This window comes from Nipponia nippon, unplaced genomic scaffold, assembly GCF_047370975.1.
Source record: "Nipponia nippon isolate SJK-2023a ecotype South Korea unplaced genomic scaffold, ASM4737097v1 scaffold_26, whole genome shotgun sequence".
NCBI classification, from domain to species: domain Eukaryota; kingdom Metazoa; phylum Chordata; class Aves; order Pelecaniformes; family Threskiornithidae; genus Nipponia; species Nipponia nippon.
The window spans coordinates 435,949-463,659 of NW_028262343.1; the positions used below are offsets into that span (position 1 = coordinate 435,949).

General features: G+C 38.4%; 1 protein-coding gene across 1 annotated transcript; it reads right to left on the reverse strand.

Moving 5' to 3' along the window:
• Positions 1 to 300: 300 nt before the first annotated feature.
• LOC104020655 (myotubularin-related protein 12-like) lies at positions 301 to 27,711 on the reverse strand. The gene is given in 10 exon segments (XM_087762389.1): positions 301 to 409; positions 411 to 874; positions 6,078 to 6,250; positions 7,610 to 7,680; positions 9,278 to 9,356; positions 12,896 to 13,020; positions 15,217 to 15,323; positions 17,036 to 17,111; positions 18,366 to 18,489; positions 27,571 to 27,711. Coding segments are annotated over 10 exon segments (1,335 nt in total). The 5' UTR covers positions 27,578 to 27,711.

A 27,711-nucleotide genomic window follows, 5' to 3' on the forward strand; every position in this document is an offset into this window, starting at 1 on the left:
AGAAAAGAATGGGGTTTTTTTTGAACAAAGTTTCCATAGGGCTACTCCAGCCTAGACTTCTGTTTTTATTACACCTATGCTAAAAATGTGTTTCTGCAATAAATACTGTTGAGTGAAATGGAAATTCAAAGTATGCTCAGTTAATCATAGCAAATAATTCTTTCCAACCAATTTTTTTTAACCTCACAAACCCATTAAACAGGCTGCAGATGCTTGAGCAAGTTCCTTATATTAGGATACAGCACAACATTTAAAACTCAGCTTAGCCACATACAATTCATACTTTAATTTATATACACTTTATGACATATAATCACTTAGATCAACAAATTCATCATCCCTCTTGACCAAATCATCTTCATCTTCCAAGTCTTTCCAGGTGCTAGTGTCTATCAAACCAGCTTTACCCACTCTGAAGTAAAGCAAATGGAAACAAGGATGACAAATGGGCAGAATTTCTCAGCATTGGAACAGCATGTACATCTCTGGAAATAGCTTGACTACATTCTTCATCCATTTTCACCTGCAAGCTTTGAACTTCCTCCATCAAGTCCAAAATCTTGGCAGCTGTGGCTATTGTACCACCACCATGAAGCTGGGCCTCAGGAATCCATTGTAAATACCGTTGTGCCCAGACTCTGATTTCAGGGCCATCAATGCAAGGTAACAGAAGACTATGACAGTCAACAGGTTTACTATGCCAGCTATCATGAAATTCCCTGAAGCTATTAGGAGGTTCATCTGAAGAATTTATGAACTTGCCAATTCTTTTGCCCAGAATGTTTTTAATTAAATGATCTATTCCCTCCCTAAAAAATACTCTCTTCGGGGAAGATTTTGTTTGTGTCAATAGCAAAGAAAAGTGCCATTGATGCTTTAAGAGGAAAGAAAAGAAATATACTGAGATAAATATTGATGAGACTTTAGAAAACGTCTTTAAAGAAAAACATAACTTTTATTCAGAAAATACTTACAAGCAACAAAGTTAAACACAGCCACTGCTTTGCTATATAGTCTAAAACTGTTACTCTTCAATAGCTAACACACCAAATACTTCACACAGCATAATTAGTATTCCAAGATACCTTCCCTGCACTGTAACTATAGCAATGAAGTAACAATGAATAAAGCATTTTTCTTTGAAAAAGGAGAATTCTTTGCATGCCTTCAACTATTACAGACTTCCATGTTTAGTTTAAGCTAGCCACACAAATCAAGGGGCACTTGATTTAGAAGTTTTTATTCAATGGCTCCTCATTGCTTTCTATCACATAAGAGTTCCCTAATTAATGCTGTAGATCATACTGACAGTGTCTCACTTGAGAATGTTTTGTACAGAACAGAATTTAACCAACAAAACAGGGAGATTACAATCAAAAAAGGCTACCCCAAACAAGACTTTTCTTACTGAATTTGTGCTACTTTCCAGTAACAAGGCAGTCCACTCGTAATCCTCCATACCCTGGACAGGTTGGTGTGGGTTTTTTTTTTGTTTTGTTTTTGTGGGTGGGTGGTAGTGGTTCCCCCTTCAACCACCCCTCAGCACAGGAAAGACATGGACCTGTTGGAGCAGGTCCAGAGGAGGGCCACAAAAATGATCAGGGGGCTGGAACACCTCTCCTATGAGGAAAGGCTGAGAGAGCTGGGGCTGTTCAGCCTGGAGAAGAGAAGGCTCTGGGGAGACCTGATTGCAGCCTTTCAGTACTTAAAGGGGGCCTACAAGAAAGACGGGGATAGTCTTTTTATAGCAGGGCCTGCTGCGACAGGACAAGGGGTAATGGTTTTAAACTAAAAGAGGGTAGATTCAGACTAGATATGAGGAAGAAATTTTTTACAATGAGGGTAGTGAAACACTGGAACAGGTTGCCCAGAGAGGTGGTAGATGCCCCATCCCTGGAAACATTCAAGGCCAGGCTGGATGGGGCTCTGAGCAACCTGATCTAGTTGTAGATGTCCCTGCCAATTGCAGGAGGGATGGACTAGATGACCTTTAAAGGTCCCTTCCATCCCAAAATATTCTGTGATTCTAAAATGCATGCACACACCCCAGTTACACTCAAGACAAAATTAGGGAGGCAATTATAAGTTTGCTATGTATTTCAGTTAGGTACTCTGTAGAACAACAAAATAAACTCACTTCAAACATGTCAGTACAACTCACCTGGATGGTAAGTGCCATGAGGAAGTTATCACTACACTTACACAAAAGTACAAAAAAAAAAAACACCAAACAAAACTTAAGTTCACAGCTATGCACAGTAACTGTAAAACAGTGATTTATAACTGAGGTGGGTGCAAACTGCATTCTTCAGATCCAGGTGAGTGAGGTGTACATGTATTTCATCAATTAAAACTTTGCACCAATGCTTCCACTATAAGTACATTTGAAGTATGACTGAGTTGTGCAAAAGTATATTTATCATTTCAAAAATACAAGTTAAGCAGCACATGTCTTTCTTTGAATTGTGCAGTTTTCCGTTTACTTTTATCTGGTTTTGGCTTCTCTGCATAAAGAGGGTTGTTCAGGAAATCCTGGGCCTTGGGATCAAACTGCACAGACCAGTCCCACACAGTAAGAAATTTGAAAGGACCACTTTGTGTCTTGAGGCTTTCACCAGTCTGCCAAAACAAACAGGTCACAAATAAGACTGCTAGAAAGGAATTCTGACCAAGTCAAGGTGAAATTAGGAAACTGGCTTTTCATAGAAGAGGCCAGAGTTGCAACAACACTCATGATTTCTATGTATTCAACAGCTGAACAACATTATTAGATGCAAGTACAGACATGAAGGCTATCTATATAGTATTCTCTAACTTCAGACAGTATTTCATTTCAAACAGCACAATTAGACAGCACCAAGAATGCCTTTCACAGTTGAAAATGAGATTAAATAACCTGAGGGAAAATCCCAAAGTTTTGAAAACTGGGCAGTAGACAGACACTTGAATTCTTCAAACACGGGGGCAAGATTGTGGAATAAACCTCTCCAAACTTCAAAAGTTAACTGCAGTTTAAAGTTTTACGATCAGCACTTTATTTATATGCAAGACACTGATTCTTCACTATTTTTTTTTTTTTAGTCTCTGTGCAGCCTTGCAGATGATACTCCCATTGCTTCTGGCTTCTTAGGCTAGAGAAAAAACATGAACCAAATGTAAATCAACATTCAGGAAGCGTTGACTTCGGAATAAACAGAATATACTATACAAGAATTTTGTAGATAATTTATTATGCAGGACAGCAGAATATTCTTAAGTTAAGGAGCTTCATTTTCATCAGAGAGCAATAAAAATTAACCTATAGCCACACATTAGAAGTAACATATTCCTGAGTTATTTTCCTTTTGTCATAAACTCCGAAGTCCTGAACTTGACTCCTTATACCCCAAGTTGCACTCATTCACCCTTCAAGGCATCGCCCTTCAAATAAACATGGAAAAATGTGCTGCTAGGGCTTTTTTGTTTGTTTGTTTGGTTTTGGTGTTGTTTTTTTTGTTTTTTTTTTGTTTGTTTTTTTTTTTGAGTGTTCCTTGCTTGTTGGTCAAACCTGTTCTTCAATATATTGCATCTACAAAATAACAAACCCTTACTGTATTAGTATCTTTTTGATGTTGCGAGTTGAAGAAGAAAGTGCTAAAAATAGGCACATAGAGGCTGTCTGACAAGACAGTTAAATAAGTTTCTGTGAACTCAAATGCTGGAGGATACTGTTGTACCAACTGCCAAACACAATTTAGTAAGAGCAGAAAAACAGGAACCTAAATAAAGAAAATATTGCATCAGTTTCAGAGAAAATATGTTCCGTGATGCTATTTGTTTTATAGTATTTAGCATGTCCAAATACAAATCTTAAGGATAGCAAATCTGGTGAACTACAGAACTGCTGCATATAACTTCGGCTGAACTCAAGTATCATCTGAGCTACCCTTGGCCAATTGTTGACAGAAGAGATGAACACTTTTTAACCTGAATTTGCACACATTAACTTGCTATGAAAGTTGTTGCTATGCAGCCTTTTAAAGTTAGCAAAGCAAAACTAGTTTATAGCAATTCTTGATCAGAACTAATCAGTTTACACTTATGATTTCCATTCTGTATAGCAATGTGATCTATTCCCAAAATACAAACAAAAATTGAGAAGTGAGACTGCAACATTTAGCAAGACAGTATGAAGTTAAACTCTAGATATGACAAGAATATGCAATTCACTTGAGTTATTTCTATGTACACTACCATTTAACACAGTTTAAAAGGATACAAAATACATGTCTTTCAAAAGACTCAAAAACGGAATGGGAAATTTTACATTTATTCTGTTTAGTTATAAAGACATTGCTGAATTCTAAACAGGAAAAATAGTGACACTGTGTAGAGAACTGCTAGTGTAAAACAACAATATGTCTCAAACAGCCTGGTGCTAAAACCACAATGCAGAGCGATGGTCGCTAGGACCCAGGACCGGACAGTACCCTGGAGTGGGGGTGAGGGAGGGAGTCCTGTGGAGACAGGGCGGCCTTGCCTCGGCCCCATTCCCTGTGGTCTGTGAAGCATCTTATTCCCCCCCACACCTACTGCCTGGGGGACAGTCCTGGTATCACTCCTCTTGGTTTTGACTGGTCGCTGATGTAATTTTCCAATTAGCAAAACTACTAACCACTTGTGCCTTGGGAAGGGAATTTGGGAGGGAGCTAAAAGATAACAAACTGTGGAAAACTAACGGCTCTAACCTTGAAGAAGAGCTAACAAGCCAACAAAAGTGAACATCTTGGCACCAAAGACTGGACAGTGGCCAGAGAAGATAAAACTGCAGAAACTAGGTGAAAGGTAAATGTGGCGAGGGGAGATCACGACCACCGACTCAATTCAGAACCGAAAAGACTTGTCCCCCCACACCTGAAAGGAGCATGCGTGCTAATTTACATAGCAAGCGAGGCTAATTTAAATACAGTAAACCAACAGTGTACGAAATGTTAATCACTAACCAATAAGTGTAAATTTAGGCGGGTTTATACTAATCATGTAGCCTGATAAATGTGCTGTAGTTTGTTGTGTGTGTTGGTGCTTGCGTGTGTATCGGTACTTGTGTTTACGTTTGTGCTCATGCTCGTGCATGCGTGATTTGTGGAATTATTCTCACCGAGCACCCTGCGCAGAATCAACATCTCTATAAGAACCTTCACTTCTCCTCACTCTTCTCTTTTTTCCCCCCCCCTCACCGAATACCCTTGTTGGCAGGACCAACGCTGGATCCAGGACTGGTGATTCTCTTTTCTCTCTCTCTTTCACTTTTCCTATGGTGATTAAGTTGTTAAAGTTGTTAAATTGAAGTCAAGTACTGCATAGCCTACCTTGATTTTCTGTAAAACCGCATAGCTGGGGTGAATATAACTGTGAGAGGGTTGGCAGGTATCGAATATTTGTACTCAATATTTGTCTCTATGGAAGCTTTCTATTAAAGCTGGTGTTTGTGTATGGACCTTGAGTGTTGGCCCACCTTAATCCACACCGAGAGGATTTGCGAATCTTTGTCACTCCTCCCCCCTCCTCCCCAGGTGAGATGTGACACACTGTACAAAACATCAACCCATAAACCAAAACAAAATTAAATGTGGGAATAAATGAGATTGTGTTTTACTTTGACAAGATGCAGCTGTGCCCTTGAGGCTTGTTACAAAACAGGTTCACAGGAATGCAGCTGTGCCCTTGAGGCTTGTTACAAACAAGTTTGTGAAACTTAGAGGCAGAAAAATAAGGATGAGATTGGATACATCCCTGAAAGAGGAATTCGCGTGCACCAGCTTGAAGAACCAATAAGTAATGCTGAAGAGACGCGTGGACGAAAGACAGTAGCCAATGAAATAAGCTTTGCTTGCTCGTGAACACTAGATCATATTATAAAAGGGATAGATTGTAAAAATAAGTGTCTTCGCTTGTCTTCGCCTAAACTCATATGTGGAGTCCGTGTTTAACTGCCACAATTAAAGATCCTCAGAGTAATTAGAACTTCTGGACCGACATCTAAATTCCTCCTTACGCAGAGTAAGCTTTTAAAGAGTAAGTAATAAAAAAAATTATACCTCCTCTTTGTCACTTTTACATAAGTGGTTACAACGATCCAAAAAGCCATGTCCTCCAGTTAGCCACTCCTTCTGAATAAGGCTCTGAAACCCTGACTTTGTTCTGCTGTATGAATCCATTATCACTTGAACAAGACTGGAGATTACGCAGCACAGATCAGTAGCACTCTCTTCTACAGAAGAGAGCAGAAACCACATCATCTACTAAGCCATTCCTAAAACTTTGGGTAAGAAAGCAAAGTATTGCTAGCTTCGCATAAACAAACAAAATTGTATTTCAAGCTCAGAGAAGCTCACAATTTCTTAAGTGTTATACCATCAGAGATAAGTTAATCCATGTTTCCAATACTCCTCTTGGTGAAAACTTTTTTTGTATGCTTATACTAGGATAACACTTTGACAATAAAACCACAAAAACCCCTAACTTTTACTACAACCACCTTGATGCCTACACCCTTCAGTCTCTGACAGTCTGCCCCTCCTGCCCCATGCTACCAGGCCAGTTATCCTTACCCTTCCTATCCTGCATGCATCTTTTCACAAGGTGTGAAATTACCTCCTCATACAACGTGCATTCTTCACCCTTCATGTGCCTTCTAGAAACATCTCCTCCGCATCCTAGGTTTCTCGGGGGGGGGGCGCGGCGGGACACAGGACGGGGACGACGACGACGGGGGGGGGGAGACACACGGACACAGACAAAAAACCCACAAACCTAAATCACCAATTCAAAAGATAGCTTAGCGGTTAACATTAAGTTTGGGTTTCCATGTGATTACTTAAACTAGGAAAATAAACTGCTCTGTGTTGACAATAAGCATATTTTTAATAAAGAGACTTCATAGTATTCAGCATGTATCTAGAACATAAAAATATCCTTTCAGAAAATTTTCATGCTCCACGTTTTGCATCTTAAGCTACATCTAAAGAAATTTTTAAAAAATTAATATATATAGGTATCCTGGTTTCAGCTGGGATAACGTTGATTTTTCTTCCTAGTAGCTGGTATAGTGCTGTGTTTTGGATTTAGGATGAGAATAATGTTGATGATAACACACTGATGTTTTGGTTGTTGCTAAGTGGTGCTTACACTAGTCAAGGACTTTTCAGCTTCCCATGCTCTGCCAGGTGCACAAGAAGCTGGGAGGGGGCACAGCCAGGACAGCTGACCCAGACTGGCCAAAGGGCTATTCCATACCATGTGACATCATGCTCAGCATATAAAGCTGGGGGAAGTTGACCAGGGGGCAGCGACCGCTGCTCAGGGACATACTGGGCATTGGTCGGCGAGTGGTGAGCAATTGTAGAGTATATCGCTTGCTTTGTATATTATTATTATTACTACTAGTATTCTATTTCATTTTACTTCAATTATTAAACTGTTCTTATCTCAACCCACAAGTTTTCTGACTTTCACCCTTCCAATTCTCTCCCCCATCCCGCTGTGAGGGGAGTGAGTGAGCAGCTGTGTGGTGCTTAGTTGCTGGCTGGGGTTAAACCACAACAATAGGATAAATTCATGAAATTCTTACCTATAAGGAGAACATTTGTATGCTGTCTTTCCAGACACTCAGGAACTTCTATTGCTTTTTTCAAAACTCGCCTGTTATGGTACAGGAAAAGTGAACTGTAAAAATGCTATAAAAATGTTAAGTTTCTTACATTAGTGTCCCCTAAAAGGGGTTAGAACTTCAGACTACTAAAACTTGCCTAGTCCTTTAAAACAATAAAAGTCACGCTCAACTTCTGTAAATAAACTGCTTATCTTCAAGAGCAAACTTTCAAGAGGTATCTTTATTTGGCCATTAGTCATGCATTTCCAGCTGTTATCTTTGTACATTTTTAATACAATACTTTAATCTGGATCAATACCAGCCACCACACACACTAAAGTATTACAATTGCTAAGAGCCAGATCTTTATCCTAGAAAAGAGTCAACATCACCACACTTATGTTCTAATCTATTACATGGTACATTTCTCCCATAATCTGGTTTTGAGAGGCAGAGGGAAGGATCAGCAATCAGATCTCGTAAACATGCAGACAAAATTTATTCAGAGATTATCATTACACAAGGAAGACTGAGTATAATTAAAGATCACAAACCCAGATGTAACACTGTTGGTTTCCAGACCTAACTCTTCATAAAGTTTGTATTTTCAGCAAAAGTTCGCACACAAACTAGGATTCTTGCAATTGCTTAGGTCACTAAGAGAAGCTGACAGTTTATTTTTTAAGTGTGAAGTTGTCAGATTCTTTGTTCTAGCATCTAGAATAGCTGAGAAGGCATTCCTACTGACTGCAAGAGCCAAGAACAGGCTGATCCAGTAAGCACTGGATCCAAGCATGGAAATGACTAGTTTCAAAAAACATAAGGCTAGGAACTTAGGCTGGCATTTACTTTAAACTACTTGTAATCTTGGTTATGTCAATGCACTCCTCAACACATGGTCTTCTATCAATATTTATTGACTGTTATTCAGACTAGAAAGAATTGAAGCTGACTGCAGAAAACTGCTGCAGCACTTCATGGTAACAAGCTGATCATAGAATAAACTGGCAGACAGAGCTAGCACAAAGTAACACTGAAAACAAATAAAACCCTTCAACATTCCTCTATAACAAGCCTTAAGTTAGCCAACACAATTCCAGCACTTACTGTGGTCTGCTACGATAAGAAAAAAAACTTGAACAATCAGGAGAGGAAGGGGACAAAACTGAGAACAACTGTCATTTTCTAAATCTTTGGTAGGCTAACATCTCAAATACTGCAGTTCATCCCATCCTAAAAGATATTGCAGAAGTAGAGAGTACAGAGAAGAACGGCAAGGTTAGAGACACAGAATGGGTTTAATGCAAGAAACAAATAAGATTCTTCAGTTTGGAAAGAAGGTGACTAAACGCAGGAGGGAAATTACTGGATCTATAGTTTTAAGAGGTTTGCTGGAAGAGTTGTAGTTGGAATGATCTGCTGCTTCTCACATCCTTTAATGCAGGAGGCTTAACATAATTCTGCACTGTAAAAATACTGTCTCAAGTTGTAGAAATAAGAAATATAAATGGGACCATAAGCCTGTCTTAATTTTCTTTCCTATTGGAGGTGAAGAATGTCTTCCTATTTCAAGAAACTAGCTAGAAAACCCACTACAAATGCATTTAACAGCAATTTGAAACCCAGAAAGTTATAGATATAGCAAACCTGATTATCTCTAGCCAGTTCATGCTCTCCAATAATGAAAACCATTTCACATCAGTTGCCCAGAAGTCTGTACTATTATCTGCAAAAAAAAAAAAAAAAACACAACAAAACCAAAAATTGGTTTACTCACATATGCAGTGCTAATTAACAGACATCTGTTATAAAACAGTCAATACCAAGGAGTCAATAAATCCTAATCAATGTCATTAAAGTCAACACCCTATAACTAAACAAGGAAGTAAAGTAGTCCTACAAACACCAGTAAAGTTTTATAGTATTATAGACTTTTACAAAGAGTATGCTGTAGGTTCATAGCAACTAAACCAAGTAAGTAAATCTGCTGAAAAAATGGGAAAGAAAAGAAAAAAGTTTAATCAGAGGAGATGGAATTCTTACTTCCAAGTTCCAGTTTCCTTGACTCTAAAGCATGATCGAAAGCTTAACATAAGATTATTGGATTTTGAAAGTCATTACTATTAGAGCCAGAAACACAAATGGGTTTTAGAAGGGGGTTACACAAATTTATGGCATGTAAGACTACCTGAAAGTTTTAAACAGTTTTCACTGCAACTGAAGAGAGGCATAAAAATACATCCAAAAAAGGGAATAACTAAGATAAACCAGGAGGCCAGTGCAATACCACAAAGTCATTAAACTCTTATAAGTTTCACTAGGATTTTTGTATCTGGTTAAATGCAACCTAAATCTCTGTTGCTCTTATTTCTATCAAAGCCAGTATTCGGAAACTGGAAAGCTCTCACAAGCTGATATGGTCAATTAAAACAAGAACAGATCACCTTTCCTGCATAAGACAAACCTTGAAGCCCAAGGTCTACAACAGTTCACTACTAAAACAACTGAGATACACCACACTTCCTCCCTTCCCTACACTACAGCTTGCATCTACGATCCTCAAGTGCACAAGCATATATCTATTGATTTTGTTCTTTTGCCTCCATGCCTGCTCATTACACACTAAAAAAAAAAAATATTATATATCTTTCCCTGATTCATTTCACCTTGGCCACAGAAACAAGTTCTCCACAACTTAGGCATTAGAATGCATCTTCAAAGCTCCCTAGTCAGTTCTGTTTACATTAGATGTAGTTTTCTCCAATCTTTTCTGATTAACATCTTCAAATTCGCTTCCAACCTTTAAGTATGATAACCTTTAAAGTACGTACATTACAGCACTTCTTGTAAGATACCCTTTATTCCCCAGTTCACCGTCTTTCCATACAAGTTTTAGAATATCCCCTTGTACCCAAATCTCATGTTACATTTAGTCTGCCATCACTATTTGAAAGACCTCTGTCCATTCTGAGCCAAGGAAAAATTATATAGTACCAGTTTCTAGTCCTTTAAAACCACCCAGAAACCATGATACCAAGGAAAAGGTATTTGTCTTTTTTTTTTTTTCCTGTAGAAATAACAGGCTTTCACCCATAGCGATGACATTTATATTCCACACTGAAGTGTTCTTTAGTTCTCTTACATTATGGACAGCATAGAACTCAGTTTTACTCCAAAAAGTTGAGTAGCCACATTAAGTGTGGCTGTTTGTTTGTTTTGTTCAATTGTGCTGATTAGACTCAGCCACTTGTGTGCAGGCCTCTATAAATAATTGCTTGGTCTAGTAGTTCTCCCTCAGCCAAAGTCATCTCCAAGTCAAAACAGGAACTTCTTCAAAACAGGAACTTCTTTAAGGTACAAAACACTTCCAGCTTGCTTTACCCCTTATTTTTATTTATTATTTATTACCCCTTTATTTTGCTTAATAACATCACAATAGAGAGAAAGCTTTCCCTTCCTCCCCATCTTCTAGGACAGTGAACTCCACTAGGATTTGAGAACTGAAATGTTTAAGATGTGCAGGAAAATGGCAAACAGACTTGTGAGCAGTCTAGCAAAACCAGCATCTGCCTTTGTAACATTTCAAATAAGAGGAACAATTTAAGAGGATCCAAGCTTTCCCCATCAAAATCCTCTTTCAAGCAGCTACCTAGTATTATAGTTTCTCCTTTACTTAATGAGGATTTTTATAACTGAAACTTCTTTTCAGTTTGGGCATGGAAATTTAAGTTACACTGAAAGTTACCCAAATCAAATTAACTAGGCATGTATAGAACAAAAAAAAAAAAAAAAAAAAAAAAAAAAGGTTAATGTGTTCAGACTTTGAAAAAAATAGTTGTAAGGTAGTCAATTCCTGTAAGATCTTAATACTTCTGCAATAAGTTACCTGAATGGTTTTCTCAGACTGCTAGTGCATAGTACTATATTTAGTGAACTATAGTGTACTAACAAAGCTTATTTAAAACACTAAGACAAAAACATTTACTGGAATGCAGTTTTAATATATTCCCTTTTGTTTCAAGTAATGACAGACAGTAATACAATTACACCATTGAAATACACAATATTTCCTGAGAGAATCATAGAATGAGATGACATGTTAAATGACTTGAATTCAAGCTTTAACCTTTTTCCTATAGGAGAATGTTACCAGAATCTACATGAAAATACAGATAATCATTTTAGCTCCTAAGTAGTATGAAAGATTCACTGTAGATTTGACAGTGTATTCTAGAAAAAATCCTCAGTGTGAAACTCTGCCAAATACCTCATATATCCTAGACTTCTCTTCAGAGTGTCACTAAAATCTTCACTGCATGTTTACCAGAAGCCATTCACGCTAATTTGCAATCAACATCAACTTACCAGCTAAATTCTAAGTACAAAACCAATATGACTTAGATATTGTCTGTAGGCTACACTGCAAAAATACAGTTCCTCAGTGATTATCAGTTCCATTATGTCCAACGTCAATAGCTGTAGGTGAACCGCCCCAGTGTTCAGCATGCCACCAGGCAGAGGTTATTGCAACATTTACCCTCTTCATCTTGTAGAAGACCCACTGTCCAAAATGGCCCAATGGCACATTGCACAGTTGCAAGGTGGTGTAGAGCCTTTTTTCTGCCAAGAGTTGAGGTCAAAGTACTGTTTCATGACAGCAAAATAGTTAAGGAGTTCCAGAAAAGAGCTTGAAAGCCTAGATTATGCTTTCACATGGCTCCCATTTTTATTCTTTTTAAGTGGACTTGCTATTTACAGTAGTTACGTTTAGCTCTACAGCCAGAGTGACAGAATTTTAAGCAAGCTCATGTTTTGAGATGTGACAAGTTTGTAACAAAAGCTAGGGCAAAAATTAATTAGCGTTTAGTCTCAACTCTTGACATAACCCAAAGGCTTAAAAAACTTAACACTTAATGTTCAATTTCAATGGACAAGAGAAGATTGAGAAATCTTTCACATAAGTTTCAATCCAGTTAACGTATTCCAGCTAACATTTAAACTGCAATTATAGTCTCTCTTTAAAAGTCATTTTCAAATACTGTGATTGCTTAGCAAGAGGTAGTAAGTCTATGAACTACAAATCTCCATTAACATGCCAGTCATAAGCACAGTCTTCAGTTACATATTTAAAAGTCTGCTTTTAACCACAGTCAAAAGCAAGACACCAATTAAGACAAGGACTGCATTCATGAGACAAAACAGCATTGTTATGCTTTGCATCTCAGTCACTTTAGAGATGAAAGACTACTTTAAAGTTTGACTTACCTATCAAAAACAGCTGTTTAAATCTTGTGTGTGCAGTCTGGATATCTTGCAGAGATGGAAGGCTGCTTGACAAGTCATCCATCTTCAGGAGTTCATAGGGAGGTTTGCCAATTGTCTTATAGATACTAAATCAAATCATCAAGAGATTAAAGCCTTCTGCTTCACAAGTCAAACTATGCACCAACTATTATCTCTGAAGACAAAGTTAATAGGCATGGTTTGGGAAACAGCTGTAAGACTAAAAGATATATACCCTGGAAAGCTAATGACCTCCATGCATTTTGAAATACTTGCTGGAAGCTTGCCTACAAGATTATGACAAGTTTTGCTGCTCTTAACTGTTACACTGATAAAAATCTAACTGCACGAATATGAATATTACAAGCATTACTTGATTTTTACTACTGCTTCTTTACTAAGTATTTTCTTCACTAGACACACCAAAATTACTTTACTAGCAGGCTATTTAGAAGCGAATCCAGAAATAGGAGATGGATAGAAACACCCAAACCTCCCAGCAGACACTTATAATTTTTTCTTGACTCTTACCAACCGAATTACGTTCTGATACCTAGCTGTCAGGTTTGCTCATGAAATACATGAGTAAAAGAAAGAAGAAACAGTTTGGACTCAAACAAGACAGTATACCTGTCTTATACCTCCCTAAATATCTGCTAATTTTTTCCCTAGGAGAGGAGGAAAAAAAAAAAAATACCAGGCCAGATGAACCTTTGGTTTAGACCCAGAATGTCCTTCCTCATTCAGGCTCCAGAGCTCAGATGAACATCAGCTTAGTAAATACTTCTGTTGTCATGCTGTCTTTTTATTGTCAAGATTCAGGAAAAGCTGTTCTAGCTCATACTTCAAAGTGAAGCCTTGCAGGCACTTGCCCAGTACATGACAAAGTATTTTGTTTCCTGTATGTTGTAGCACATAAGTCTGCTTTAAGTGAGAACTACAGGAGTCCACATCAGAAATGCAGATCACTAGACCAACTGGAGGATGTGTCAGATAAGAGAAGTGAGGGAAAGCAATCATTTGTTGATTATGATACTTCTTCCAAATTGAAGTAAACAATTTGTGCTAGGAGATCCAGCTCTAAACAAGCCTTTTCAATAAAAGCAGCTGTTAATTGTAAACATCTGCTGTGTGGTTGAGTTCAGACTACTATTACAATGACATGTTAACACACCCTTACAGACAATTTGTAGCTTTATTTTTTAAATATCAGTGGTTAACCACCAGTACTCCATAGCAAAGAAAACCACCAATACTGCCCCAAGTCCAGATGGCCACAAACAAGGGGTCAGAATATCAGTTGATACCTTGTTACAGCTTACTGCTAGTTTTACTTACTTTCACATTATGAAATAGCATTAAGAGCTACAAATCATGTAAACTCCCACATTTAGGGGGGAAACATTAGAGAATCTGCAGGAAGGGTCAAAAGCCTTTCCCATACAAGTATAATTAATTTTAAAAACAAAAGAGGTTTTTAAGAGCCTAATCAAGCTATCACCTGTTAGCTCTGTGTGATTAACAGATTAACAGGCTCTCCATCTATGAGGAACAAGGAGCTAACTGTGAAGCAATACAAACTGTACCTACTGGCCTGAACTAATAGCTTGCTGCTAAGAGAGAAGTTCTCTCCAGGACACCCAATAGGTTAAAAAGACGGGGGGGGGGGGAAGCAACAATTCATTACCATAGCTCCCAGCTAGGCATCTGAGCTCTTCCCCTTATGTTAACTTTGGCATTTTTCAGACTGCTGAGCTAATTCAGCTCACTAACTCAGCTGAAAAAAGTGCTGTCTGCCATCGCATCTGAAAGTCGCAGTAGTGAACTGCTAGACTGTCTCAGCCATTTTAGGTCACTTTATCTAAAGTTATTTAAGAACACAAATCTAGTTTGAGAAGACAGCAGTCTATGGAGATTTAAAACAGCTTGCAAATTCATGTTTAAAGATTAAGAGTCTGGACTTCACCTACATGCAAACACAATTGAGCCCATCAGTTAATAGTACTTTAACTGTACTTAAGACCTACAGGATTTGGTGCTGCTTTACTTAATAATATGCCACAGTTTGTACAGAGATTCATCTGATATCTCCACAAATAAGCCTTCAGTGATGTGCAGGACTGCACAATTGGCCAATGATGCTATTAGGCCAAGGGCTTAAACCCATTCCACTACAGAAAACTACTTTTAGATCGAGAACTTGTTTCCTGATGCATGCAAGCTTAAAGATATACTATATATGGAAGAAGAGAAGCAAGGTCCATACCAAGCAAAGCATTGTGGACAGAATAGCTATTACTGACCCATCCAAGAAGGCTTTTTGCATTTGTGAAGTGCTGTCATCCTGTTCTTTGGGAAATGCAGACATTTTGAGAAGAGCAGCACCATTATGGCAAGACGAACACCAAATCTGCATAAAGACATTTACCAGGTGATAAAAGTTGATAAACTGTTCTATACGAAGTATTTGCTTAAGTGACTGAGTGATTACAAGAAATTTCTCTATGCTGTGCTTTATTGAATTTTTGGTGTATTCAGCAAAGCCATCAGTAGAAGCAAACTTCTACATCTGCACTAAAACTACATGCCTCAGTACACTGTGTTATCACTTGCAAGTTTTAAGTTAAGCTTTATACAGGCACAGGGAAACAAAATGTCAGATTATATCACAACATTACTTTCTCAACTGTGCTCATAGGTGAAAAAAATTGATCAAAACGTCTATGACCAAATTATGTTGGAAGATATGCCACAGCAAGATGGGTCTTGTAACTAACTCATATATTGGCCATCAGTTTCTCCATACAGATACAGCAGTGTTTTTCAGTGTTCAGCCTTGAGATAACTCACAATAGATACACTGTCATGCCTTTCCACACGAGCTATGCATAAAGGATCATCTAGGCATATGAAATAAGATATTAAAAAAAAAAAACACAACTCCACAACTAAATCAGGTTGCAGTTGCAAGTATTCCTTGTAGCAAGTCAGTCCTCAAAGCTTCTTACTTCCCTTACACAATTTCTTGAGTCACACCTACTGCTTGAAGCTGTCAAGCTGATCTTTAAACTCACAGAAACCTCACAATCATCAAGGGTAGAAAAAAGCAACTATATCATCCTTTCACTGCCATCTGAAACAGATTTAATATGGCCAAGCTATTTTGACACTAGCTTCCCAAAAAGGATTTGGAAATAATTAGAAGAGTTCTACAAGGCCTCTGAACAATGCAAGATGCAATAAAAACAAACCAACTCAAAAAACCCAAACACTTCTGTTTCTGTGTAACAGCCACTGTAATTTGTCTTGTTGACTATCTGAGAACAAGTGAACCAAACTGTTTTGAACTTCACTGTCTGAAAGGACAGATTAGGCAGGACAGTACAGCACTTTCTTCTCCATGGATTGATTAATTTAAGAGCACAAAATGAACATGGTTTTCCTTGGCAATTTTGATGGACACACAGCAACTAAGGTAAGATCTCATAAGTGAGGTTACTTTGCTACTTGTTTCTGCTCTGTCTTACTGGTTCTTAAACTCTGGTACGAGGTAGAAAGCCAAAGCCAACTTGCTACAGAGAGCAAAACAGTATATTTAACTTCATTTTCTGTTGAGACTGGTAGAACTAGTTTTTCAGTTAGGCTACTTGGATGATGCTGCATCATCACAGCCATACTACTTACCAGTACCCAAGCTAGGTAACTGGAGGTATTCAACTATATCTGCACATGCATGGTCTTCACCTCAATATCCAAACAGCATTTCAAGCCCTACATCCTGCCTCAGCTAGATGCCAGTCAGTACTCAATCTCATGAAAAACAGGCTGATTGATAGACAGACTACTAGTCTATGTAGACTATAGGACATTAGACATCTGATGTAAGTAAGTGGGGGCTGCGAACCATATATATTTTGCTTTATTCTGTATTCCTCTAAACAGTGTACTTTGAGCACCTCTCCTACCAAAATCTATTTCCCCTTCTATAGATGACTAGGTATAAGCGTGAGCTGTTAAAAACAAGTTCTGAAAATAATATGCAGTAACACCTGAAATGCTAGTTGAAATTTTGTCTTCTCAATAAGACTTCTTACCCTCAGCCATGCACATATATACACTTACAGGAATGCCTCTGCCTTCATACTTAAAGATACTCTCTTCAGAAATGCATATGGGAATAACAAAATACAAAGGCAGCCTAAGATAAAAAAAAGTTTCTTGCACTTTAAACATGAAGAACAAGCTACAAGCTCCTTTTAATGATGGCGAGTATTCTAGCCCACATGCTAATTATATATTCACTCTTATAGCTACAATAATCTTTCCTACTAGATAATTATAGTCCTCAACACCCTCCCCTTTATTTTCAGCTGGATGAGGTATTGAGGTATTTTCTTCCAATCTTGAGCTGTTCATTATTTTCACTGCAACATTCCCCTGCCTTTCCAAGGCTGCGATTAAGTCCTACATTTAATTGTAACATCTAAGACTAATTGTTAAGACCGCCTAGGTTCTCTCACTCTTCATTGTTTCAAAGATACCCTTGTACTATTAGATAACTAGTTCTGTTTCCATGCCTTGTAAGCAGTTTGCATCACAATTCAAGGATGTCATTTAATATATAATGAATTTCCAGTATCAGCCAACATTATTTATATTCAAGGCCCACAGAAGCAACAAAGATAAGTACTTAACCTCAGTTTGGGTCTCTCAAGACAGAGTTCTAGAATAAATAGTTAAGATTTAGTTCTTTGAAAATTGGTGTTTGTTTCCAAGGTCTGTGAAACCTTTCAGGATTTGACTATTTAACAACAGTAGCATACAAAGCCTTGTATATATCCCAAAGGGTTCACCAATAGATACTACTTAACTAAATTGTTAGAAGTATACATCTCTAACCTTCCACTAAAGGAGATGCAACTTAACATCCATCAGTACATTCTGCAGATATACTTTAAACCAGTTACTCTTCCCCCCCGCCTCCCAAAACAATAGAATATCTCAAGTGCACATAACTTGAAATTTTACTAGAGTACAGGTACAGGACTGAGAAAGTGTCATGCTGACCAATAAGTATGACAAAGCATAGGTACCAGACCTACATATTTTCTATTCCATTTTAAGGTGATATTCTCCACCCATAGATATATTCAAAGCTTGACTGACCAAGGTCCTGAGTAGCCTGACCCAATGTTGAAATTAACCCTGCTTGAGCAGGGGGCTGTATAAGATGACCTCCTGAGGTCCCAAATCAAAGCATCCCATAAAAACCAAAATGGAAACCAGATCCTAAAAAAACCCAAACAAACAAACAAAACACTAAACAAAAAAAAACCCAACCACTCAAAAAAACCCAACCCTGTATAATGCTCAGCATCAAAGGTAGCACTGATTTTCACAAATCTTAATGAGATATATATCCAAAGTTCACTATTAACCAGGGCAAGCTTACTTTTCAGAGAGTCTGTAACCTTCATTGGTAGTCACTGCTTTGTATTTCACATTCCCTTTGGCCCACTCCAACTCATCACGCCAGTCCTCAAGAGCATCAAACATCACAGTTTGGTTTCTTCCATCTGTCAAACATCAATAATGTTAACTCTGCAGACTATCAGAAACTCTAACATGAAAGCATTCATAAATCAAGTAGTTACTTTTCATTAAGGTAAACAAGCAAAATCTCTTGTGTACAGAAAGCCTCAAGTCAAAGATAGAATGCCTTCGTATAACACACTGCTTCCGTCTGATCTTTAATAACACACCTTCTGTCAACTACTGCTTTAACTAATAACTTCAGGAGTAGTTTCTCCTACAGAAACTAATCAGTTCTTACAGAACTTCGACTGTCCTCACATTCAGTCTAAATCCCAGGATACTGTGCAGCAAACACCACTGTATGCTAGTACAGCTGACTGGCATCTAATAATATAGACTTAAATGTAGAATTAACAATCATACCAGAAGCCCTTCTGATATTCAGATATTGCATTTCATTTAATGTTCATTCTTTCATCATGGATATGAGTTTTGCACTGAATAGAACACAGCAGAAAATCAGTTACGGCAATTCAGTCTTAATATTTTCAACTGAGAACTTGTCCTGTATTTCTATTTAGCCACCTTAGCAACAGTTATGACAGCAGGTTAATTTAGCCACAAATCTTGTATAATAACCACATAATTTATGGGTGAGGCCAATTGTTTTAGACATCTGTCATAATTAAGTACCCTGCAACATCAGCTAACACTGAAATACCAGAGAGCGCTAGAATTCCCATGGAAGATACAATGGCAAGTTGAAACTTTTACCATAAGAAGATAAGGTAGATTAAAAATTTACTTTAATCTAAAAGACAGTTGTGAACAGAGTTAACTTCATTCAGGTTATTTCCAGGTCTGCACCACTCTGAATCAGGTGACTAATATTGAACTTTTGTTAAGAAAAATATAGGTTTATAACATCCCAAGTCAACTAAGAGTTATAAGTTAGGGATGGAACAGAAATTAGCAAGGTCACTACCAACTTCAGCATAAATCTCACATTATCTGTGGAAAGGGCTCTGTAGCTTTGTCCCAATTAATTCCAGAAGGTCCAAAAAATCCATATTTGGCTACAGAAGCCTTAATTTTTAACATTTAAGCTTCCTGAAGTTTTACCCCAATAAACTTCTGACTACAGTTGTGTGTCAAATCGTATTCTTCTCATTCTTCACTGTCAAGATCACCTTGCACTCAAAAGCCATACACTAGGCTCTCCTTTACTTTTATCACCTAAATGGACCAGACTGTTTCAGATGCTTAAGCACATCTAAGAAGGTGTGGCATTACCACTCCCCTTTAGGTGCTCAAATTGAGCTATCAAAACAAAGGAAAGAAGATACAGCTCATTTCTAAGGATTGGGGACTTTTTAGCATTTTAAATGTTTGCCAGCTCAATAGTACCAGTTTTTTTTAATCTTTGCAGTTAACACCTGACTTTGAATGGAATAATGCAGAGCTTTACCGAGCCACACAATTATCTAGAGCATTTCCACTGATTACCAGCTTACTCTTGTCTTGTGCAACCCTGAAATGGTTCTGCAGATGCAGCCCAAAGTCAAGTCAGACAGATGTTATACAACATTAGAAGTATGTTTGACATTCACACTTTTGCAATTGCTACTAGATAAGCAGTCAGAAGTCAGGTTTAACAAACTGTCTATTTAATTTTCAAACCAATTCATTCTTTTAACTTAAGCTTCACAAAATTACCAACTCACAAGTTATAGAGAGTTATAAACTATGTCTAATATAAGTGTCCACATACAGGCTTGCACCATTTTTACTTAAATAGTCATTAGAGCTTGAGGAAGGATCTGTATAGACCAAGCAGATGCAGACTGATTAAAATGAGTCTGCAGCCATTAAAACGTTTTATAAATCTATATTCATTCTGTATCCTTATATAAGGGAAAGATATGATTATTTAGTCAGAGACACACTATATGTCTTCAGAGCCTGTTTGGTCATAATTAGAAAACTTGTCTTCCTACATTATCATCTGAAGCAGAGTCATTGTCAAGGAAAGCAATCTTGAAGTTTGTGCATACAAGTTTCCCCATAGGTGCCACAATTTAACACATCATCTTGTATGTACTTGTATACTGTGCTTGCCTCACAAAGCAGCAGTTCACCTGTATAAAAGAAACATTAACTTGCAACATAACTGACGTTTATCATTGAATTATTTCAACTGTTACCTTAAACACAGCATTAACTTCCTGACAGCTGCTCATAACTGTATGCCTGAAGATATTTCATCACTACTACACAAGAAGACTAAGAGGCAGCTTCTGGAATCAGTACACTGAGAACCTTCCAGGTTACTAACATTACTCAAGGTGGACTGAACACTGTTCAACTGCACACATTTAAAAGTTCTGTAGCCAGAAGTATCTGTATCATGGCATATTCTAACCAGTAGGAGAACAACACGTGGAGTTGCAAAGAGCAACCATACGAGTGTGTACTCGGGGATGGGGGGGTGAGAAGGGGAACCCAAAGCTCACTGAAGAGTAGTTAATACAGTCAGTGAACAATTTGAAAACTGTTTCAATTTTCCTTACTGCTAAACTCTTAAGAATGCTGAAACATTTGAGTTGATTATTACAAGTTCATCATAGTTAATTTTTCATAGCTTTGACTGGAGATGTTGCTTATTTTACAGGTCCCAGGGATATTTTAAAGTTCTCAAACAGAAGCTTGCATAAATAATGGTCAAAGTTCTAATCTTAAAATTAGCAGGAACTGAACTTCAAGTTTAAGAAAGTAAACCCGGGTTTTAATAGATGTGATCAGCCAGATTCTTGGTCTTTCCTATAAGTACAGAAACCCCAACAGAACAATACTAGTTTATTTTAAGCTTTTACTTGTATTTTATCTTAGTACCTCATCTTTCCTGATCTTGGAAAACTTTTTTTTTTTTTAAAGAAAGAATTGTAAATTTAAAAAAAAAAAAAAATCTTAAACAGTGAACAAGGCACTGAAAGGCCTAAATAACTCAAGGTAGAAGCAAAGCAACTAGAAAGTAAGTTTCCACACTAGTTCTTGGTCTTCAGTTCCAGAACAAAACAAAACAAAAAACAAACAAAAGAAAACAACAAAACCAAAAAACCCACACAAACACACCCACCCACCAAAACCCCCCCCAACCCCCCCCCCCCCAAAAAAACAAACCCAATTTTATCTTTTTAAGAAACAGGGCAAACTGAAGTACAGACAGTTTTCCACATGCAGCTTACCTAAAGATACAGTATTCCATTTAAAAAAAAATCAATTTTTATAATTTTTTCAACAATCCATACATATACAGATATTGAAAACATTTCAACCTGTGCGGGTGATTACACCAAAACCTCTATTTTACTACTTGGTACACTGATGTCACTTGAGTGTCTGCTGCACAGACATGAGAATATTTAGATATTAGGCACTGATAGTTGGGCTAAAATCTCCAGCTGACAGACTATTAAACTAGAGGACATGCTACACCCTTCCTGTTCAGCCAGTTCAGAACTTCCTCCCCCAAGTCAGAATCACTTCACATGCATTGGAATCTTTCTGGAAAGCTATTAGTTAACTGGAAGCCCCCAAAAGCATAAAAATAGACCCCCTTTGCCATTCATATAAACACTTGCTCTCAACACTCAGAAGACTCAAAGCTTGAAGGCTGCATAGCAAAACTAAAACCACCAGGAAACCATGTCATGAGAACAGCAGAGACTTTCAAGACAGGTTGAAAAGAGGCAAAGGTTATAAAATGAAAGTGATGGTGTCGTGAAGAAAGAAATCTGTAACTACAGTTGGTAGCTAACACAGAAAACAAAACACAATTTGCTGCCTTTGACTTCTAAGTCTGGATCTTGTACAAGTATTTTTAATCAAAGTTCACACTTGTCAGCCAAGTTACTATGCAAACATAGCTCAGGCTGAACACTGCTGCATTCAGAGAAGAAATACATACAAGTTTTCCCAATGTATAATAAGTTCTGAACCTACCTTACCCCACAGAAATGGTTCCATTTGCTTATGGATGGACATTTGTGCTAGAGGTAATTCCAACAATGGAAAACAAGATTTTTAGTAAACATAGTGGAAAAACAATGTCTACTAGACTCAAGTCATGAAGGAGCCAGTTATCACTTCCAAGGTTTCAAGAGCACTGGCTGAAACATACATTCTTTCAAGTCTGACAACAGTGTGAAAACACAGGATATTTTAATATCGTTCTATAGTTTTCACAAGTAATCTCTCCACAGGAAAGCTCTACATCATGGTGAGGCTTGCTGTGAATTTCCAGTTTTTCTTATTTACTTGTACTTCACTAAAAGACTAACAGAGGGCTGATATAGCTTTCTTAACTATACATTTATCTTTATCAGTTGTAGAAGTCAAACTGTATACTGAAATATTCGCAAATTAGTTGTGCTCCAAGTGAATACAGTATTCCTGAGTAAAATAACTCAAACTTATGTCTAACAGTTCCACTGGAATTTCATGCAGAAAAGGAAATACCTGTGCACATGCTTAGCATATACTTAGCATTCAGAAGCAAAACAGAATACATACTTGGTATTTTCTGAAATACTATTTCTTAGTCAAACAAGCTTAATCCCCTGTTGTATTCCTGTCCTGGTTTCGGCTGGGATAGAGTTGATTTTTCTTCCTAGTAGCTGGTATAGTGCTGTTTTGGATTTAGGATGAGAATAATGTTGATGATAACACACTGATGTTTTGTTTGTTGCTAAGTGGTGCTTACACTAGTCAAGGACTTTTCAGCTTCCCATGCCCTGCCGGGTGCACAAGCAGCTGGGAGGGGGCACAGCCAGGACAGCTGACCCAGACTGGCCAAAGGGCTATTCCATGCTATATGATGTCATGCTCAGTATATAAACTGGGGAGAGTTGGCCGGGGGGCAGCGATCGCTGCTCAGGGACGTGCTGGGCATCGGTCGGTGGGTGGTGAGCAATTGTATCGTGTATCACTTGCTTTGTATATTATTACTATTACTACTATTCTATTTCATTTTACTTCCATTATTAAAGTATTCTTATCTCAACCCACAAGTTTTTCCCGACTTTCACCCTTCCAGTTCTCTCCCCCATCCCACTGGGGTGAGAGGAGTGAGCAAGCGGCTGTGTGCTTAGTTGCTGGCTGGGGTTAAACCACAACAATTCCATACAATCCAGAAGAGATACTTACCACATTTTAATTAAATAACAGTGCTGAAAATAATCTCTAAATGCTTGCTTTCCTTCCTTACATTGTTCTGTCCGTCTCCTCTGACTTCAGTGCCCAGCTTCCCCCACGTCAGCCCAGCTGTCCACTTTTGTAACTTCTATTCCTCATGCCACCCTTCAATTCCACCACTCCAATCTAGAATAAGCATCATACTATTTTAAAAGTAATCACTACAGAATGTACAACATTGTACCAAGACTTACAAGGGACGAGTATTTGTAGTAGTTATGAGCTAAAAGCAATGCACAATTTGAGACACAAAGCACAAGAGGTATGAAAGTTACCTTCACAACTCAGTGGCCTGAACTGCATTTCAGATTTCAGGGACAAGCAGCATGAAGCAGAACAAAGTCTTTTAAAGTTTAAGGGCTAATACAAGAATATCCTATAAGAATTAACACGAAGGATTTAACTTTGAAGAATACACACACAAAAAGTAACATTAAGCTTCAAATCAAGTTTAACACCCAAATTTTTATTCAAATTGAGATTAAGTAAAATATGATCCAGCTTATTAGCCTTGTAAATTTTTTCAGTTTTGAAATATTAGAGTTAGAAATCATGAAGTAATTCACTGGTTCTTGTTTCTGTGTCTCCAAAGGCAAATATTCCTAGTCTATGATCAGACATGTCAAAAAAATTGACTTTTATACCCTAGTATTCACCCCACTTCCTGCAGGGTAGCCAAGTCTGTCCTGAGGGGAAGTGTATCATTAATATCAACATCCTATGGTCTTGCTCTTAAAGAACATTGACTAATCTATGGTTCCATATAGCAGAGCATAACTAGGTTATATTTAGTCAGATGTCAAAAACTCTGTTTTCCAGACATTCTGGAAAAGCATAGTGGAAGTCACTTCTGTTCCTTTAATAAACAGCATTCCGTTCATTCCTTACTTCTATATTGCCATATATTAACATGAATGGAGGTCCTGTTTCTTTTCATATTCAAGCAGACAAATCCCAAAAGCAGTTTAAAGCTAACTTCATTTTATTTTTCTGAACATTACCTAGTGTGTCCCTCAGGTATTTGAGGATGGACAAAACAAGCTGTGGCTAGAACAAAGCTCAGCTCTGCCTGTTGCATTTTCTTACTGTAGGGCTCTCCTAACCTAGAAGGAGCAGCTTAAGGTCTCAAACAACTTTCCAGGTGAACAAGGACAAGCCCAATGAATCTGGAGGTTGCAAGCAAGAAGGAATACAGCATAACACTACTATATTGCTCTGTACTGCATAGTGGTTGCCAGAAAATCTTGTTGCAAGTCAGAAGTATAAACATATTCAAGGAAATGCTCCATAAGTTCACAGACAAGTCCATCATTAACTCAAATGCTATTTAGATGTAACCTCAAGCTTACAAAGTCCTTGAACTGCTGTTTTCCACCTTTTGACAGGGTCTACCAGAGGAAGCATGATACTAAACATACCTGGGGAAGAACATAGGCAGCAGGTATCTGCTACTGAAAGAGGCAGAATATTAGTCTGCCCTAATATAGCAGTTACACTATTTTGATGAAAGGAAAGTTCCCAGTTGACCAAACTATTTTCCACATAAGAGGGACTGAAGTATTTCCACTGTTCTATCAGTCTAGCCTCCATTTTAAAAATTAACTACATGAAAGTTAACACATACAAGAAATTCGTATTCAGAAAGTTATTTTTCTCATGTATATACAGAATACAGTTCCTTGAGAGATGCTCACTTCTGCTTATTTTAGGATATCAACATGCTTTTTCCAGATCCCCAAATAGCCTCACAGGTTTCATCATATATCTAAAGTTGTATTTTTAATCCTCATAGAAACCACTAAAGTCTTCAGCTTCCTGTGTAACTATCCCATTGAGGCAGTCATAGGCTATCAAAAAGACAGCAATACCCAACAGAGCAAAAAGTTAAACTTGCTTTACTCGCTCCTGGCATCTGATCTCAGTTTCACTAAGCTTTTGAAGCTGTGAAAGAGACACCAATTTTATGTCAGAAGTCAGATCTATATTTCAAAGCTTCTGCTGCAAGAGCCCATGAAATTCTTAAGCTTAAGTGCATCAAGGAGATGGTTAAAAGCAGCATGAATAAATAAAGAGTGAATGACTGCAAGCTCTGGTGCATCAGGATATTTCATGAAAAGCTTCATCCTGTAACATTAAATACCTTCATTATTCTTCCTACAGCCATCAGGATCATATTTGAAGAGTTACATTACTGTAGTTATAATCAAGTTAAAATACTCTGTATTATTTGGTATCTTACTGCACTACATATTTGACTTGTACCTTTTCCCACTGGCCATTTTTCCAGTAAGCATTAGTCATCCAGCATACTTGTTTAAATAGTGAAATATCTTTCGATAAGTCTAACAAGTGAAGTTCTTACCTTCATAAAATTCAGTTCCTTCAGCATACACTTTTTTGTGTGTTTATATATCATATTCTCCTAAGGTGAAAGACTAACCTCACACAGAGATTTATTTGTAGACTCAAGAAATCTTCGTACCTATCATTTACATCCATTTTCACTGGGAAATACAAGGAACATTAAAAGCTTTTAAAGTAAACTGATGAAAGTACAAGTTACCAGGGCTGAACAACATATAAAAACAGAGTTGCTACCACAAAATAAGGACATAAGTTTTAAATAGGACAGCTGACTTAAGCTATAACAACTCTGCATCAGTATTGCAGATGCAGTGAAAAGCAGCATATTCTCCAAGGTCCTATCAATGACAAACTCTGTACTAATTAACAAGGTAGAGAAAAAATCTCTTCCTTAAGAATCTATCAAGAGAACTGAACAGTTAAGAAGAACCAGTTTGACAGATTACAAAGAGACATGAAGAGGAAAAAAAGAAGCACAAATGGCTAGTTTTCATCAAGACTGATCTTCCTAGAACAGACTTGTTTACTAGGAGTAAGAATGAAGGAATACTAAATAACAATACTGAACTAATACCAACATGAACTCAGTAAATTGAGTCTAAAGCCACTTCAATCAAACTACCAACAGAAATTTCAATAAATAAGCAAAAGGATAACAGGAAGAACAATATGAAAAGATACACATACTCACGAGTTCAACACTGAGCTGTTAAGGAAAGAGACCCAGGGCTTTACAGCAACAGAACTGAAAATAAGGAGCTTGCAAAGACAGAGCACACATTGAGAATGATGTTAAGGCACACTAAGAAAAGAAGCAGGTTCAGAAAGTCCCATCTTACAAGCTGAATAGTCACGATGACAGCCTAATATCTGTTCACTGCTTACAAAAAGCAATTCAAGTTAAGTTCCAGAAAAATAATCAGCTTCGAATTAACTAGCCAACTACATTTTTTAAGCTTTCTCAAGAAGCATCAAGTAAGATGCTTCCCCCTCGTTCTCAGGGAAGCATCCTCAAGGCACCAGACACGCAATCCCCAAAACAGCACACCTAACAACACTCGCACTCTCTCTACTCCAGCCAAACTCCCGTCCCTGGCCCAAAGGCACACCACGAAGCTCTTCAGAACTCCCCGCGGAAAACTCCTGTAGCAAAACCCGAGAGAGGGGCAAGCACCGAATCGAAGGGAACGGCAGCCCAGGAGGAGCCAGCGCAGGGCTAGTCCGGCGGGCGGGCTGGGCCAGCGCTCCCCGCCTGCCGCTCCCGCTCAGCTGCGCACGACGGCTACCCGCGGCCCTGACGAGACACCCATCCGGGCCCGCGCCGGGGCGCGGACGGCTCCCCGCCACCCAGCGGGCCAGGGCTGCAGCAGCCTGACAGCTCCCCCGCCCTCCTTTCCACAGCCCGCACCTCCCGTGGCCCACTTCCCTCGCAGCGCCCCGCCCGCCCTGCACCTCCGAGCTGATGTAGGACACGAAGGAGGGCTTGGCCGCCTTAGCCCCACTACCTAACATGGCTCCGGCTGCCTCCCGTCTGCCCCAGGAGCCCGTGGCAGCACCGCTTCCCAAGGGCTCCTCTTCAGGGGGTTGCGGCGGAGGAGAGCCCGCGGCAACAGCAGCAGCACAGACAGCGGTATCCGGCACACGTA